Source organism: Xylocopa sonorina, chromosome 2 (assembly GCF_050948175.1).
Source record: "Xylocopa sonorina isolate GNS202 chromosome 2, iyXylSono1_principal, whole genome shotgun sequence".
Taxonomy (NCBI): Eukaryota; Metazoa; Arthropoda; class Insecta; order Hymenoptera; family Apidae; genus Xylocopa; species Xylocopa sonorina.
The window spans coordinates 16,667,063-16,684,409 of NC_135194.1; the positions used below are offsets into that span (position 1 = coordinate 16,667,063).

Genomic DNA, 17,347 nt, shown 5'->3' on the forward strand with positions numbered 1-17,347 from the left:
AAGAATGTTTAAACAATTAATAAAGTAGTTGTTCCCTCGGTTTCCTCGATGATTCGAATACGAGATCTGAATTATTACTCGATTATTACTGGAAACAAATACAGAGTTAAAGAAACCACACGTTTCACCTTCAACAGCTGTTCGAAGTCAAATGTTTTCAAGAGGGTTGATAGGGGATCCAGCGTTCAAATTTTCACAGTGACTGTTCTGTCCCAAACCGAAGCTTCGGAAATCTCCTACAGTGAATAATTATTCCAAGGATATATCACGTGTGTCCTTCGATCCGGAATGGCACAAAATATAAATCCATTCTATTCCTCTCAAAATGCACCAAGTAAAGCTGCCGAGGAAAAACAGAATATACCAAAAGACAATCACGCAGTTAGTAAACGGTAAGCTTACTTTATCCAATATTTTAACTACACCGGGAGTAGGGGGGGCGGGGGGATGGCCCGCCACCGAATTTTATTCATTAACTTTACTCTCTATCGCCTGCTTTTTTTATCATTTTTCCGTTATTTTATTATACTATCATCACCTATACCTAATCACACTCTTTTATCATAACAGTCACACTAGGATACATAACCTACTCGCAATGTTTAACGAACAATTTTAAATTAGCTCGCTCTCGCCTTCCTAACGTTTATCATTCTAATTTAAACTAGCCTCGTCTACTATTTATTTACTATTTTAATATCAACCTTTCCCTTCTTAATATTAACTTTTTAATATTAATTTGCGAATAGCCTGCAAAAGGAGCTGATGGTGTTAATGATGAATACAGAGAAAGGTGTTTCTGCTTTTCCGGATGGAGAAAATTTGTTCAAATGGATAGGAACTATCACCGGACCTAGGGATACGGTACTGTCTTCTTCTATATTATAATCGTATCGCAACAAACACAGGAGATATAACACTTTTCTTTCCTTTTCTAATTATTACAGGTTTATGCAGGTCTTACTTATAAATTAACTTTAGAATTCCCCCACAGTTACCCGTACAGTGCTCCGATTGTACGTTTCGCTACTCCTTGTTTTCATCCAAACGTGGATGCATTGGGTAATATTTGTTTGGATATATTAAAAGATAAATGGAGCGCTTTATACGATGTACGTACTATATTATTGTCTATACAATCTCTTCTTAGTGGTGAGTACAGTTTTATCAACGTTATTCAAACAACATTATCGCATACGTGCAAGTGCAACTATCGCTATTTTTCATCCCCCTTTTTCCCTTTCTTTTCTTTTTTTTTCTTTTTTTTTTCTTTTCTTTTTTGTAGAACCTAACAATGAAAGTCCCCTCAATCCACAGGCAGCAAAGTTGTGGAGCGATCAAACAAAGTATAAGAAACATTTGACGGAAGAATACCACAGAGCTCTAAGTCGTGATCAACAAGATTCATGATAAGTGTAACTCTTATAATCACCTCGGCTTGTTCGTTACTTTCATTTCTATCAATATTACAACTATAAGTGTAAGGCATATAAAAACCAAACTGCACTCGATTTATGTACCTTGTTACAAACAAAATTTAAGCTCCTATCATCATTTGCCATTAGTATGCCGTGTTGTGCAAAGAACTGTAAAGATATCGTTTACGTTGTTCATTGCGGCCATTTTTGTTGTAATACTAATTTCGCCAGTCTGTCTTGAAGATGTATAGCCATTTGTATCATGATTTTAAGACTGTATATGCGGATTAAACATTTTTGTATCGTCAATTTTTTTATCAGAAAATTCTGTTTATTCTTACTCTTACATTCAAAACGTACGTATATACATATATACATACATATATATATATATATATATATTTGTCCAAAGACAATAGTAACATTGACCTTGGACACGTATATTTTAACATTTTCCATGAATGCAAATTACATTGACATTGGCGTTGCGTCATTGATGATTATTGTACATTTCGAAAATAAATATTTTAAACATTAGTATTTCAAGAATTTCATTACAATTTCGTAAACTGTTCGATCCGTTAAAAATAGGGTACGGTAGATATTTTTCTTAAGGTGTTGATGAGAAACTCTTTTCCTTGGGAGCAATTAAAGAAGAAAAGCACCTACCAATCGCAGGGTGTGCGCAATCGGTCAATTTTTCTCATTAATAACACTAATTTTGAGGAGGAATATATTACTTTACCTATCATCTCACCTTGGGAATCAGCTTCTTTAGACAAACGGAACACTCCGCATACGTATGTTCACTTTGTACTATGCGGATAACTATGTGGACTGACAACTTACGAGAAAGCTTCTCGTTGTTTACATGAAACCATATATTCGGAGGAAGTTAATTCGAGTCATAAATTGATAATACATTTTTTCACGGCGAGTCATGGAAGTCAAAGCTGAAGCATTCGAAGCAATTTATAACACACGTGCATGAGACAGATGTACAACAACGAGAGTCGAACATTGTAAAAAGTTTAATAAGCAGGTATCGAAAGAGAGTTAAAAATGTTTACGTAACGCTAATCACGTTAAATGTCGTGACACCGTCACGTGAACGATATTTCGCGAAGCGAAACGACATCGAGGAACGGCGAGTTGATGATGCGCAGTCATGTTAGTGAAATTAAGCCGGAATGTCGCAAACAAAATGCTATTTCACCAAAGTGTTAATCCCCTCCGATGGACAAACGGAGGGAAACGATTCCCTTCGACCGTTCAAAGTGGTTTGGAGGTAATGCATACGTATAAATTATAGGTATACACACATAAATAGAAAATAGTACGATGATTGATACATTTTTTTTTTCACAGGAGCAAAAAGTAAACGTGAATGGAGTGAATATTAATTATTTGCGAGTTGGAATTGGCGAACATCCAGTTTTACTTCTACCGGGTGCCGTAGGTGAGCGATTATCCAACGAAGATGGTGCTCGAATACCATTCACCGTGCAATTATATATTTTCAAAGAATGCGTTAGAGAGAACATACGTTACCGTCTCGGTGTGCATGATGTTTAATTGTAATCTCATGCCGTCCACAGGTTCGATTTGGACGGATTTCAAACCACAAATAGTGGGACTGGATAAAAAAAAATTGACCATAGTAGTATGGGACCCTCCAGGCTATGGGAAGTCAAGGCCTCCCGATAGAACATTTCCTGACGATTTCTTGCAGCGTGATGCCGTTTGGGCCTGCAATTTAATGAATGTTTTAGGTTACAATATATTTTCATTGATAGGATGGAGCAACGGTGGTGTTACTTCGCTAATCCTCGCTTCGATGTTTCCTAATAATGTACGAAAAATGGTGACCGTTGCTTCAAACGCTTATATAACGCCCGAAGAAATGAACGTTTACAAACGTACGTTCGGCCACGATTCTGGCACGTTTTACCGTTTAACGTTGGTCCTCTAGACGATTATTTCGTTTCTCCTTATTGTCAATAGAATATCGAAATATCGACACTTGGTCCGAGAAAATGCGAGCACCGTTGATAGCTGTTTACGGAGAAGACTATTTTCGAACGATTTGGTGCAGCTGGCTGGATTCCGTATCGAGAATTTGCGAGAAACGAAATGGTGACATGTGCAAAGAATCCCTGCCTAAGATTGAATGTCCCACTTTGATCATTCATGGGAAGAAAGATCCGATGGTGCTTAGCCAGCATTCGGCTTACTTAAAAGAACACATCGTCGGAGCAAAGTTTGTATAATCCGATAAAGAGTGGAATCGCGCACACATAAAATACATGGAACATCGTTTTAGGTTGATAATTTTTGAGAACGGTACGCATAATTTGCATTTACGATACCCCGAGGAATTCAACGATTCGGTTACCAAATTCTTGACCGAGTGATATGCTACTTTAACTTAGTTTAGTACGTATAAATCAATATTGACTTTTTCTACCTTACTTCAGCCTTCATGACTGCAACAGTTAGAGATGCTAGAAAAGCCGTCCGTACTAAATGGTTGAATAACATTTATTCTGCAGCACATTGGACGCGTGACGCAGAGTAGAGGATACACGTGGGATAACCGGCACAGTAATCGAGTCAGAGAAAGGAGCTGCGAAACGATGTGGGCGACAAAGCCTTTACTATCCACGTGTATACTTGTGTGTTGATCATCGAAATATTAAGCTTCTCCCATATCTGTAATCTCTGCAATGTCTACAGAGTCTCTTTCGGTCTCGAATAAAGTCTTATCATATTTTTTATCAAGAGATATAGTCAAATTGTAACATAAAAATGAATATATCGATACATGTCTAATTTGCTAGATAATAGAGAAAAAAATAAAAAGGAAAATAAAAGTACAGCAAATACGAGGTGGCGAGCATTACCCAATCGAATGCGGACGTCAAGGACCGCCCATCCGAAATGCCCGCAATGCGCTTCGTACGAAAATCGATCCTGCTGTTAGCCTCGGCTACGCCCTAAAGAACCATTTGCCAGGAAACAACGATGCACATATACATGTATGTACTTATTTCTTTCATTGTCGGAAAAATTTATATCTCGTTTGTTCACTCGTTTTCCTCCTCTTTTGAAGAAAGAAAAAAAAAAAAAAAAAAAAAACCGTTCCAGCAAACATTATCGAAGCAAAAATAATTAAAATTCGCATTGAGATAATAGCTGCGCGTAGATAGAAAGTGGTCTTGTGCCACTTACGCGAATTATGCGAGCGTCTTCGCAATCAAGATGAAAAACAATACGATTGGATGTAGCAGAAACATTCGCGCAACTTCCCACGGAAGTTCCCACAGCGTTCTGACGCGTTCATATCGAATATGAATTAACCAAAAATCGGAATAACGTTTAAGTGTCACAGATGTAATAAATGCCACGTAAGAATTCCTTAATAAAAACCACCTTCCTTAATGAAATAAAAAAAAAAAAAAAAAAAAAAGATTTCTATCGCGTTACGTTTCATACGTAACATTTCTTTTCGAATAAAAATGAATAGAAGAGAGATGACGTATACGCATGTACATAAAAATACGGCAGACGTGTCCAAATATGGGCAGACCGGTTCGTGATTGGATCGTGCGAACCTCTCCTTATTCTTTTCGCCGTGCCGTTTATCGTTTTCCCTTTTTACAGATAAGGTATGTCAAAAGAGATAGTAGGACCATTTCCAAAAAATATTTCTAGAACAATTATCAAAGACGCAATTGTTATTTATCTATCGAATTTCTATGTACACGCATGCATAGCTAAATACTCCAGCAATTACGTTTTAATTTTTCCATTTTGAACTGAGAAAAATATAGAAATTAAACGGAGAGAGCCGAACATAGAGAAAGGTGAAGGGAGATCGAGAAGAGCGACCTGGTGACTCACAATCAGATTTCGAAGCTACCGTTATCGAGTTGGTTGATTCTCTTGATCTACTGCCTCGCCGCGATCTACCAGCACGTTGTCCTCCAAAGTGGAAAACGACACCATTTACGGCAGCCTGCGTCTCCGTTGTTACTTATTTTCAGACCTGTAGCGTTCGTGATCGTTCGAGAAAGTGGTCGTATGTCAAAATCTTGTCCTCGATACAACTCGGCCACCCCTATAATCACCTTCAGCCAGATAAAATTGTCCAATGTGTTCCGAATATTCTGAAATTTATAATAAATTTCTGATGAAACGATACGAAGAAGCGAAACGTATCGTTTGCAGGAACGATCCCGTTCGGTCCGTGTAACTGTGTCGTAATCGAGGCATAAACGGATAACGTGGAGTATATACGCCTGCGGAAATATTTAGACGTATTTGTCAGGGGCACGACGTTACTCGGATCAATAAAAGTTGAGGCGGGGCAAGGTTCGGCCTGGCTCTCGTTCCGAGTCAATTCTCCCGAATCGTATCCGTCTACTCGTCGTTGACGATACAGCATAATTTAATTAAAAACACGGATAGTGCCTTCTCCGATTAAAGCGTTAAAAATATCAGCCAGTTTCCAGACGGAATGGAAAAGGTTGAAACGCGTACATTTCTGGAAGTCAACAGCATCGTGTAGTCGGCTCTTCTCTGACATGCGTACAAAATGTCGTTATCGGGAAGAAGGACATCGTTCGTTGATGTTCGTTCCGTTCTAAAAATATTATTTTTTCTGATTATTCGCTGCCAACTATACTATACAGCCTTCTACTCTACTCTGTTAGGCTCTACTCTGAACGTTCAATTATAATGCTCGAACGCGTTTCCTAGTCTAATTTCCGAGTACACGCACGCACATGCACACATATGCATATGAGAACAATTCTTTCCCAGTAAGGAGGCCAATAGCATGTCGATTATAAACGGTAATATGATATTCAGGTAATCGCAAAGATCGAGCATCAATTATCGATCGTGGAGAGAAACCACGCGGGCATTATTTCCTGTTTCTTTTTTTTCTTTCACTCTCCCTCTTATTTCTTTTCTTGTTTTTTTTTCTTTGACCGCAAAGTTCTTGTTCTCGGTTCGTTCGTAGATTGGACGTGATGTCAGCGAGTGTTTCTACTCGTGGACTCGATTAATCGTACGGGCAACGAAGGACAATCAGAGTAGATTACAAGCGCACATTGGTCGCGTTCTCTCGAAACGACTTTCTTCGGCTGGCCAAGTATTTTCGTTTATACCATAGCTACGCTATTATCGGTATTATCCAATATCGTACCAGTACGTTTTTCTAATCCGTGTATCGTTACCGCGACGATGAATATCATTGCATAATATCGAATGCGATCAAGGAGATTGCAGACAAGACAAGCGAGAGACGGCTGCTTCCGGTTTACGAGCGAGGATAAGTAAGAAAAAGATTCGTTAAGCGATTCTAGTGTATCGTGATGCGAGGAACCGGAGGTAGACACGCACTCTGCGCTCCTCTCGGTTAGAATTTACCTCGATAATAAATACGATCCCTCGTTATTGGCAGGCCCGTTACGTGCACGCGCTACGACGTTTATCCGTCGGACAGTGCGAGCCAGTGTCTGCGTGTATACGTAGACTTAAATGCGCGGGCGTATACACGCTATCGTGGTTGACTTTTTTTTCCTTCGAAACGAAGAGCGAGTGATCCATACATGGTAACGGTGAGGCTTACGCGTTGCAACGCGTAACCCACCCTACCTGCTCTCCTGTCTCCGATCGTACCGTTCTTCTTTTCTGCTTGTAAAAACGTAACTGTGCGCTCTGCTTACGCGTATTTGCTCACTGTTACCTGCATCTGCATTTATACTTAACATTGCTCTTCGTTAAGCGTAGCCCCGATCTTTCGCCGAGCGACAAAAAAAAAAAAAAAAAAAAGTAAACCGCCTCCGTCGTAGCTGTTATCTGAAAGGTAACGCATTTTTAATTGGATCGCGTTATTTCGTCGAGCTTGTAAATACACCTACCACACTGATGACTCACGTACTTTAGGTATCGACTTTTCTTCCGGCTAGCTTCGGACAAGCAGGGGGAGGGTAGATTTCAGGCAAATCCATCTGTCTCTGTTGGTTAATGGTAGGGGGAGAGGAGGGGAAGGGCGATGACAATGGAATAACCATTTTTGCCAAATTATGTTGCACGTACGTCGCGTGGATAAGAAAAAAGAGAAATTTTCCAATTCAAATTGTCTCTCACTGCCGCTGATTGAATTTGAAAGAAGATCGATATAGAAATTCCATTAACGTGATAACGATACTTATCTGTACGATATTTCATTGATCGTTCGATGCGTCGAGTTAGTCGATCGAATTGTTCAGCTGCTAATGCAAGCGTCGATGACGGAGAGGCTCGTTGGGCAGCGACGCTAAAACGAGAGGAGCGCGTTCGTTAAACAAGCTATCGTTAAGAATGATTAAGTCGGAATAAAATGCAGAGCGTAAGAGCGATTACTATCGTAAGAAGATATTATTCTCGATTGCATCGGGAGAAAGAGGTCGGATTTGTAGGCTGGTGGCGTCGGTCTGCAATTTTGGCGAATCGAAATTTTCTACGATGTCATATCCGCAGAGGCTGGGCTGGCATCGGCGCAGAATCGTGGCAGTAGTTGGCAACGCTGTCGATGGTGGCTGGTGAAAAGGTGGCGGGGCCAAGGCATCGACCAATCAGAAGCGGTACTCGAGCCGCCCCCCGTCGCCCCACCGCGGTACCGTCGAAGCTTGAAAATCTGTAACGGACGCCGCTGCTGGGGCATATTCGTTTCTGGGCTCTCGTGACGAGTTAGCGTGTGTCTCGTCGTTCGTTCCGATTATAGAGCGGTAAGCTTCGAATAAGTCCAAGAAACTATCAACCAACATGAGGGAAATCGTTCACATTCAAGCCGGCCAGTGCGGTAACCAAATTGGCGCAAAGGTAAGCAATCGGAAACGTTCCAAGTAATTCAATTGACCAGCGCGTGGGGACGCTCCTTTGTTCGGTATCGAATTTCGGTATTCGTTCGAAACTGTTTTACGATCGTCTTACGGTATCGTCAGAAGGGATGCGCGTCGTCGAAGTAAACATGTTTCGATTACGGGATAATCGGAAGGGAGGAAATCATGATAAATTCTACGAATTTTCTTCTTCTTTTCTTCGTCACGTTCTTTTCGGACGTTAATTTCCTTCTACCGATTTCTGCTACGGAATTACCGTGCCCCCCTATCGAAAATCGTAAAAAACGGGAAACGTTTCGAATTTAGCGAACGCGTAACCAACTATTTCGGCGAAACACCGTGTTACACTGGGTACGGCTACGTGGTACGGTTGGTATGCGAAAAAACGGCAACCTCGCTCGGTCGAAGACCTGTCATGGCGACAGGACTTTGCCGGCCGGCAAGTATACTTAACGGTTTTTTTTTCTCTTTGAGCCGGATTCTCTAACGAATCGTTGTCGTCGAGCGTTAGATGCGCCTTTCTCTCCTCTTCTTTTCGCGTGATATTTAAAGCCACGAGAAAATTGCATCGTCCAGTTTTTACTTATTCGTAGAACGTTTTACTTATACTCCTCGAGTCTCTGGGTGTGGCCTGTCTCCGGCGTCCAGATACATACACCGGTTAATGCGGCAACAGAATCGAACGGTTGCGCGCGCAATCGGTACAGTTTCCTCTCTCTCTCTCTCTCTATCTCCCCGCAAATCCCCCCGTTCAACTCTCTCGCACGTACATTCCTTGCTCCTCTCCTTTGATTTTTGTTTGATGTTCGTCGTAGCACACGTATATACAAAAGTATGTTTTCTACCGTTGTAAATTAATTATCATTTTCCTTTTTAAACGTACGTTAAAATATCTATTATCCAACATTTCATCGGTTAAAACACCAATTCGAATTTAGTAAACATTTAATAACGAATACTTTTTAAATACTTGATCGCAAAAAAAAAGAAAGAAAAAGGAGAGAGTAGTTAACATTTTACTACAGCTATTGTAACGATTAACGTGTACGTATGGCTGTGCATAGCAAGTTGTACAGTTTTCGTTACGCTCTCATAGTTTTCAAGGGTGTTCCGTCGAGTCAATGTCCGTTTCTTAAGTTATCCAACTGAATCTGCAGCGATATTATTGATTTTGTAACGAAAATATTTTCCCCGTCAACCGGTGCACTCTGTTGTGCAATAGAGTTACAGTTAGCAATTCAGGGATCTTGTAATCCAAGGACATCGTGTGTTGCGTAGCACGGCGAAACGTTCCCAAATACAGAAAGAAGATATCCTTTCGCCATTTTCTCTGGCGTTGCTCCGCTCGGTCGGTTTCAGGTTATTTCACGTTGGCAACGACTGATTGGATACAGTCAGGTGTATCGACCGCCTCTCGGATTGTGTGCATGTATACTTTTAAATCGCCGGAAAACAAGAATTGCTATCATCGGCATTACCGACTTTCAAACTGATCCACATTTTTCTTATCGTACTTTATTATCTTTTTACTTCTTCTAATCTCGTCGAACGTGTGATCGTAATTTTGTTCATCATAGATTAATATGCGTTGCGCGCAATGCTGCTTAAAAATTTCTCTTTAAAATCTCCAATCTCTAAGATACGAGTTTTTACAAACCGACTCTTAAACCGATCGAAAGCAACTCTGGCGATCGAGCGAGATAAACGAGAAACCAGAATGTATAAATCGAGTGTAGCGCCTTATGCTAATTAAACAAGATTGGCATTGCAGTCATCATTTCTATATATAGTGATGACATTGGTGACTCATCTCGCTACGACATTATACATTACGTATGTACAAGTAGGTAGGTGGTGGCAAGCGGTAAGGTTGGACACGTTCACTTCCCAACTAGCTATGGCCCCATATATGGTCGTACTGCTTAATACATTCCTCGTTTCAGTGTACGATGTTACAGTTCGTATCAGCCGGTGAGAATTAGTATTACACACAGAGACACTGTTTAGATAGTAGATAGTTAAATAGAAAGAGAGAGGGTGTATAATACGTTCAATGATTACGAGTAGAGAAGACTGTGATACAGCGTTCTCATTACTTGGTTGTCCGTCCAACGGATTGTTGCGGACTAGATGTTTTGCAATAGGATCGCTATATAATACGCGTTAGCTAGTATCCCAAGAGCGCATCGATTTCCAGAAATATACTGCAAGGTCTTTGAACTATGGTTGAAGAGAGGTACGCGGCACCAGTCGCGTGTTAACTCTAGTAGAGGAAGGCTAACGATTATGCCGCGCGTTGCTTCGTTGCATGTCCGTGCTGCGCATTCGTCCGCGTCTCGGGCAACAATTTGACGACGGTTGAACACCAATGAGATATGAACCCCCTCTACCAGAAGATTCGATTGGCGCTCGACAACACGGATCCCCTAACATCGAGGTAGGGAAAAAAAGGAAGAAGATTCGAATAGAAAAAGCTTCCAACTTGGCTGCAAAAAGCCTTAATGAGCGCGCGCATTACGATTAATTGCACGCGAGCTATTCACGGACGAGGTCGTCGAACCTCGTCTCTCTCTCTCTCTCTCTCTCTCTCTCTCTCTCTCTCTCTCGGTCGATAATACGGAAGACTGAAAACGGAAGACGTACTATTTCCATTCGTGGGAAGGGGAGGGGTACTCTTGTTAAGTCACGGGGAGAGATTTTTAACGAGTGCGAACGATCGTTGTTTGTTACAGTTTTGGGAAATCATCAGCGACGAGCATGGCATCGATCCAACCGGTACCTATCACGGCGACTCTGACCTTCAGTTGGAGAGAATCAACGTGTACTACAACGAAGCGTCCGGTGGTAAATACGTACCACGTGCCATTCTCGTCGATCTGGAGCCGGGCACCATGGATTCCGTGCGTTCGGGACCGTTTGGACAAATCTTCCGACCAGACAACTTCGTATTCGGACAATCCGGAGCGGGCAACAATTGGGCAAAAGGTCATTACACCGAGGGTGCAGAACTGGTCGACTCCGTCCTCGATGTTGTCAGGAAGGAAGCCGAAAGTTGCGACTGCCTGCAAGGTTTCCAACTGACCCACTCGTTGGGTGGTGGTACCGGATCCGGTATGGGAACGTTGCTCATCTCGAAGATTCGCGAGGAATATCCGGACAGAATTATGAACACATACTCGGTCGTACCGTCGCCAAAGGTATCCGATACCGTGGTAGAACCGTACAACGCGACACTTTCCGTACACCAACTGGTAGAGAACACCGACGAAACTTACTGCATCGACAACGAGGCCCTTTACGATATTTGCTTCCGCACTTTGAAACTGTCCACGCCTACCTACGGCGACCTGAACCATCTCGTCTCTCTCACAATGTCCGGCGTCACAACCTGTCTGAGGTTCCCCGGTCAGTTGAACGCCGATCTGAGGAAACTCGCCGTGAACATGGTACCGTTCCCCCGTCTTCATTTCTTCATGCCAGGCTTCGCACCGCTCACATCTCGCGGCAGTCAGCAGTACAGAGCTTTGTCCGTGCCGGAGCTTACCCAACAGATGTTCGACGCGAAGAACATGATGGCCGCCTGCGATCCCAGGCACGGAAGGTATCTCACCGTAGCGGCCATTTTCCGTGGCAGGATGTCGATGAAAGAGGTCGACGAGCAAATGCTCAACATCCAGAACAAGAACAGCTCCTACTTCGTCGAATGGATCCCGAACAACGTCAAGACAGCCGTGTGCGACATCCCGCCCCGTGGCTTGAAGATGTCCGCCACCTTTATCGGCAACTCCACCGCCATACAGGAACTGTTCAAGAGAATCTCCGAACAGTTCACCGCCATGTTCAGGAGGAAAGCTTTCCTTCACTGGTACACAGGCGAGGGTATGGACGAGATGGAGTTCACCGAGGCCGAGTCGAACATGAACGATCTCGTTTCCGAGTATCAGCAATACCAGGAAGCTACCGCCGACGAGGACGCGGAATTCGACGAGGAGCAGGAAGCCGAAGTCGACGAAAACTAAAAGCGCCCACTACTCTATCTATCTGTCTGTCTATCTTCTCCTTCCCCCCCCCCTCTCTCTCTCTCTCTCTCTCTCCACTTTACTTAGCTCTACTCTAATTACCTACTATCCATCGTCATTCCTGCGTCTCTATTGTCTCCGTTCCGCTCTTCAGTTGCTGCCTAATTATGCGTTTAATTTTATTTCACACGTTTCCTATTTTATTCCTCCCGTTTCTCTTTTTTTTTATTATAGTCTCTAGTGTCCACAGACGCGTTTCTTTCGTCAGTAATCCCAGCCCCTTTTACGTTGATCCGCACTCTGAGAATAATTAGAGGAGGCGAATACTTTGTTTAATCTTCTTTTATCTGTACACCGTTTATTCTTCGATTTACCGTTTGCGAGGCGCGTCTTTCTAATCCAATGTATAACCGCTGTTGCGGCCACCATCATCTTTGAATAAATTATTATCATATAAGTGTACGATTTTATAAGAAACCCTTATTACAGCGCCGTGTAATCGCTCCAACGAATAGTACTCTGTACTCGACGATTCATATTTTTTATATTTTGTAAACTGCATTCTAGCTGTATCTCTATTATTAACATTTGTTTTCTTCATCTATTGACCTTTATACCATTACATATAGATCTGAATAAAGTAGTAATTATTGAGCGAACAATCGGTACGTATCGAAAATAACTATATCGTAAATCCAGTTAACGCGACAACAAGTTGCTCTCTCGGTCCTAGTTTCGTACGGACCATAAAATGTGCCATTAAAATTCTATCGAGACGGTAAGAATCAAAGTGCGATACGCGGCTCGTTTCATTTTCCAGTCTTATAATTAACAAAATTGTTTGAAGAACTTTCTACATTACGCGTGTATTATGCAATACGACGTGTACATCTTGTCGCGTCTTCTTATCGATGGATATAGTTAACAGTTGGTGCCGCCATCTGTTGAAGCGGAACGGTTAGCAAACCGAACAACGATCAAGTCCATCGCGTACAATATAATTCTCTTCTGATACGATCCGATGGAAGAATGCACTTGCTTCGCGCGTATAATATGAATTTCTCTGGACAGGAAGTAACGAATAGTCGATCGAATCGACCGACGACGAATTCCCGTCACTCGATAATTTGCAGAAATCAGAATACCGACGACACGATCTCGATCGAATTTTAATCATCCACGAGACTTGCCATCCGACTAACGGATTAACATAATACGGTTAAGTCGAATGAAATCGGAGCACCGTCGTGATCCAGCGTATCTTTCGATGTTCTTTACTTGTCGTGAATTCTGCACCGTGATTCGTGTCGAAAAATATGAGATTAACAATATAATATATGATAATAATAATATAACGAGTCGTACTATTTTGAAGAACGTCGCCTGTTTGATGAAAAACATCGATCGTGGTAGCTAGCCGATGACGATGAGTGGACGAGGAAACGGGCATTGTCGTGGTGTGGGGTTTTCTTGAACGCAACGGCAGACAACGACCCCGTGGCATAGCTGCTGTGACTCATCGTCCAACTACATATACATAGACGGATGGATGGATGGAACATACATACATACATACATACATACATACATACATACATACATACATACATACATACATACATACATACATACATACATACATAGTTACATACCGGCGCGGCGCCCGGTGTCTCGCTTCGTGAATTCGTTTCAACTCGAGACACTGCCCTGCTAATTACGAGCCACGTTTCATTGTATTCTCGGTCCGAGGGAGATTGGCAGCGTGCGGATGTTTTACGTGGACGAGTTTCGCAAAGGTGGCCGCGCGAAACGTTCGCTCAATCGGGTGCCTCGGTAGCCGGCGCAGAAATATAGACGGGAAACGATGGGAAACGCAAAACAAGAGAGGAAGGTAACGATAAGGTTTACCGTATTTCCGATCGATAGGAAATACGTTCCAGGTACACCTCGGAAGCAAAGCACAGAATGCGTCCGAAACGTCGTCGAATGCTGGAATTGCTCGAAAAGGAATGCAAAGAGCGGATTCGGTTGACGACGCGAGACGGGGGTGCTTAGCAAGGACAAGAGGGGAATGGGGGGAGGGTGGGTTAGGGTGCGAGTTACAATAATAGAAAACGGGATTTTACCGCGGCGGGGGATGTCGTGAAACAGTAGCGGGCACAGCTGGAGTCCCCCAATAATCGTGTGTCGCGCGACGTTTTAAGAGTGACTCACGAGACGAGAAGCTGACTACGGCGGCGGATCGAATTCTCATTTTCAATTGACGAAACGCTGCTGGTAAAAATCGCAACGATCGCCTCTCTCGGCGTTGTTTTCGAGTACGGAAACGGTATAGATCGATCGATCGATCGATCGATCGATCGATCACGACAACGAAGATGAATAGAAGAGATAGGGCGTGGATGTGATATAAAAAGTTTAGGAGAGGCGTGTCATTAACCGTTTCGGGGAATCGAACGCGAACAAGGGCTATCGTCCTGGAGGCTGTCGGTCGGGCCGACGTTCTCGCCGGTTGGAGGATCTTCTCCCCCTCCGTGTGGGTCGCGTGGAGCCGCGGGCCGGGCAGGCTAGAAACGCGGCGAGTAACCGAGCGGAGAGTCGACCTCAGGACACCGACACGAGAGCGCGCGTTTCCTCGCCAGTTTTCGCTTCGTGGGCTCCACTCCTGCGCGACACTCGACTGCACACGGCTCTCTCGTTGCGCTCTTCGCACTCGACGCCGCTCGCACATCACGCACATCAGGACTACTCCGTTTCGTAGCTTTCGACTTTCGTCGATCAACGGACCAATCGACGCTCGTTAAGGAAACACGGTGAGAAGTCAACGTCCATAATGAGGGAGATCGTGCATCTGCAGGCTGGACAATGCGGAAACCAGATAGGCGCAAAGGTAGGTGGCGTTGGGACAGGGACACTCCGCGTTTCTTCTATCGTTTGTCCGAAAATGATAAATCTTGACGATACGCGTACCCAACGATCGTCATTCGAAGCCGAGAACGCAGGTTCGTTGCCATACGCTCGAGAGGGCGGTGACGGGGGGTGAGGGGGGTGGGGGGGCGAACGTCCGAACCTCGGTATCGCGATGCATGGACCGACTATTAATAGAGAAGAGAAAATAGCAAGGGCGAGGAGTAAATGAAGAACCGCGAGGACGCAGACGAGGAACGGGGAACCGGAGGTCGTGCGTTAATTTCGTAGAGATATCCGTTTTCAGCGTATCGAAAATGAATGTTGTTGTGCGTGTGTGTGTTTGCAGTTTTGGGAAGTGATCTCCGAGGAGCACGGGATCGATCAATCCGGGATCTACCATGGGGACAGCGATCTGCAGCTGGAACGAATCTCCGTCTACTACAACGAGGCATCTGGTAAGGGAGGTTTCACGTTTATCGGTTAACGGAGAACCGTCGAGAGTTCCGTCGAGGAGGGGGATGCTGCGATGGGTAGTCGGGGAATTTCATGCACGGCCTGAAATAGATCTCGCGAAACGAAGGAGAAAAGGAAGGTGTTTTCTTTTTCTTTTTTTTTTTTTTTTCTCGCAACGGAAATAACCGCTTTGTTCGTTCGGTGACCATTTCGGGAGTAAAGAGGAGTCGGGGCGGTCGTTTTGGGCGAGCGACGCGTTTAATATGGACGAGGAGTATGGGCACGTTTAAGTATGGACGCGTGTTACCGGAGTATAGGCACAGGCATGTACGAGTAATGGTATGGTTACAGTGGCCACCTCGACCAATGGCGGAAAGTACGTGCCCCGAGCGATACTTTTGGACCTGGAGCCAGGAACGATGGACGCTGTACGATCCGGTGCCTACGGGAAGCTATTCCGGCCGGACAATTTCGTGTTCGGTCAATCCGGGGCGGGGAACAACTGGGCGAAGGGTCATTACACCGAGGGGGCGGAATTGGTCGATTCGGTGCTGGACGTGGTCAGAAAGGAGTGCGAGAACTGCGACTGCCTGCAAGGTTTCCAACTGACTCACTCGCTGGGTGGCGGTACCGGATCCGGTATGGGTACGCTGCTGATATCGAAGATACGCGAGGAATATCCGGATCGAATAATGAACACGTACTCGGTGATGCCCTCGCCTAAAGTATCGGACACCGTGGTAGAACCTTACAACGCGACGCTATCCGTCCATCAGCTGGTCGAGAACACCGACGAGACCTACTGCATCGACAACGAAGCCCTCTACGACATCTGCTTCCGCACGCTAAAGGTTTCGAATCCCAGCTACGGCGACTTGAATCATCTGGTCTCGCTCACCATGTCCGGCGTTACAACCTGTCTGAGGTTCCCCGGGCAGCTGAACGCCGATCTGAGGAAGCTAGCGGTGAACATGGTTCCGTTCCCTCGGCTGCACTTTTTCATGCCCGGTTTTGCCCCGTTAACTTCCAGGTCCATGCAACAGTACTCGGCCCTCTCGGTGCCCGAGCTGACGCAACAAATGTTCGACGCGAAGAACATGATGGCCGCCTGCGATCCCAGGCACGGACGGTATCTGACCGTGGCCGCAGTTTTCCGCGGGAGGATGTCGATGAAAGAGGTCGACGAGCAAATGCTCAGCGTGCAGAACAAGAACAGCTCCTACTTCGTCGAGTGGATCCCGAACAACGTGAAAACGGCCGTCTGCGACATACCGCCGAAAGGCTTGAAAATGTCCTCGACCTTCATCGGGAACACAACGGCCATCCAAGAGTTGTTCAAGAGAATCTCCGAACAGTTCACCGCCATGTTTCGCAGGAAAGCCTTCTTGCACTGGTACACCGGCGAGGGTATGGACGAGATGGAGTTCACCGAGGCCGAGTCGAACATGAACGATCTGGTCTCCGAGTACCAACAGTACCAAGAGGCCACCGCCGAGGAAGATTTCGAAGCCGAGGAGTGCGCCGACGACTTTGAAACCTGCGAGCAAGAGTAAATCGCTCCCCACCATTTTATACTTTTATACGTACACTTTCAATCTATCCGACCACCGATCATCGACCGACGCCAAAGGACCCGAAACCAAAAATCTATCCT

At 44.4% G+C, this 17,347-nt stretch overlaps 4 protein-coding genes across 6 annotated transcripts; all 4 read left to right on the forward strand.

Annotated features, from left to right (window-relative positions):
* Positions 1–112: 112 nt before the first annotated feature.
* On the forward strand, positions 113–1,956 carry Vih (ubiquitin conjugating enzyme vih). Its single transcript, XM_076910531.1, has 4 exons — positions 113–392; positions 750–864; positions 948–1,152; positions 1,286–1,956. The coding sequence occupies exons 1-4, from the start codon at positions 289–291 to the stop codon at positions 1,408–1,410; spliced, it is 549 nt and encodes a 182-aa protein (XP_076766646.1). The 5' UTR covers positions 113–288; the 3' UTR covers positions 1,411–1,956.
* Positions 1,957–2,612: 656 nt separating this feature from the next.
* On the forward strand, positions 2,613–4,091 carry LOC143432850 (serine hydrolase BPHL). Of its 3 annotated transcripts, none has more exons than XM_076909782.1 (6): positions 2,613–2,706; positions 2,787–2,877; positions 3,017–3,337; positions 3,423–3,678; positions 3,742–3,854; positions 3,971–4,091. In XM_076909782.1, exons 1-5 carry the CDS (start codon positions 2,623–2,625, stop codon positions 3,830–3,832), a joined length of 843 nt encoding a protein of 280 aa, XP_076765897.1. In that variant the 5' UTR covers positions 2,613–2,622; the 3' UTR covers positions 3,833–3,854; positions 3,971–4,091. The 3 variants fall into 3 exon arrangements, with proteins under 3 accessions (XP_076765897.1, XP_076765898.1, XP_076765899.1); XM_076909783.1 differs by having other exon boundaries at positions 3,742–3,845; positions 3,974–4,091; XM_076909784.1 differs by lacking the exon at positions 3,971–4,091 and adding an exon at positions 3,912–3,941 and having other exon boundaries at positions 3,742–3,836.
* A 4,020-nt stretch (positions 4,092–8,111) lies between these two features.
* On the forward strand, positions 8,112–12,363 carry LOC143433231 (tubulin beta-1 chain). Its single transcript, XM_076910490.1, has 2 exons — positions 8,112–8,291; positions 11,044–12,363. The coding sequence occupies exons 1-2, from the start codon at positions 8,235–8,237 to the stop codon at positions 12,328–12,330; spliced, it is 1,344 nt and encodes a 447-aa protein (XP_076766605.1). The 5' UTR covers positions 8,112–8,234; the 3' UTR covers positions 12,331–12,363.
* Positions 12,364–15,160: 2,797 nt separating this feature from the next.
* LOC143433246 (tubulin beta-3 chain) lies at positions 15,161–17,246 on the forward strand. The gene is made up of 3 exons (XM_076910527.1): positions 15,161–15,220; positions 15,587–15,695; positions 16,045–17,246. The coding sequence occupies exons 1-3, from the start codon at positions 15,164–15,166 to the stop codon at positions 17,244–17,246; spliced, it is 1,368 nt and encodes a 455-aa protein (XP_076766642.1). The 5' UTR covers positions 15,161–15,163.
* The last annotated feature ends 101 nt before the right edge of the window (positions 17,247–17,347 follow it).

What these genes read in the sequence shown, in the direction of transcription:
- Vih (XM_076910531.1), top strand. Translation starts at nt 289, where the DNA reads ATGGCACAAAATATAAATCCATTCTATTCCTCTCAAAATGCACCAAGT. An exon ending in TCACCGGACCTAGGGATACG is followed by an intron (nt 865 to 947) that starts GTACTGTCTTCT and finishes TAATTATTACAG; the next exon opens with GTTTATGCAGGTCTTACTTA. An exon ending in TATACAATCTCTTCTTAGTG is followed by an intron (nt 1,153 to 1,285) that starts GTGAGTACAGTT and finishes TCTTTTTTGTAG; the next exon opens with AACCTAACAATGAAAGTCCC.
- LOC143432850 (XM_076909782.1), top strand. Translation starts at nt 2,623, where the DNA reads ATGCTATTTCACCAAAGTGTTAATCCCCTCCGATGGACAAACGGAGGG. An exon ending in CCGTTCAAAGTGGTTTGGAG is followed by an intron (nt 2,707 to 2,786) that starts GTAATGCATACG and finishes TTTTTTTCACAG; the next exon opens with GAGCAAAAAGTAAACGTGAA. An exon ending in ACTTCTACCGGGTGCCGTAG is followed by an intron (nt 2,878 to 3,016) that starts GTGAGCGATTAT and finishes TGCCGTCCACAG; the next exon opens with GTTCGATTTGGACGGATTTC.
- LOC143433231 (XM_076910490.1), top strand. Translation starts at nt 8,235, where the DNA reads ATGAGGGAAATCGTTCACATTCAAGCCGGCCAGTGCGGTAACCAAATT. An exon ending in GTAACCAAATTGGCGCAAAG is followed by an intron (nt 8,292 to 11,043) that starts GTAAGCAATCGG and finishes TGTTTGTTACAG; the next exon opens with TTTTGGGAAATCATCAGCGA.
- LOC143433246 (XM_076910527.1), top strand. Translation starts at nt 15,164, where the DNA reads ATGAGGGAGATCGTGCATCTGCAGGCTGGACAATGCGGAAACCAGATA. An exon ending in GAAACCAGATAGGCGCAAAG is followed by an intron (nt 15,221 to 15,586) that starts GTAGGTGGCGTT and finishes GTGTGTTTGCAG; the next exon opens with TTTTGGGAAGTGATCTCCGA. An exon ending in CTACTACAACGAGGCATCTG is followed by an intron (nt 15,696 to 16,044) that starts GTAAGGGAGGTT and finishes GTATGGTTACAG; the next exon opens with TGGCCACCTCGACCAATGGC.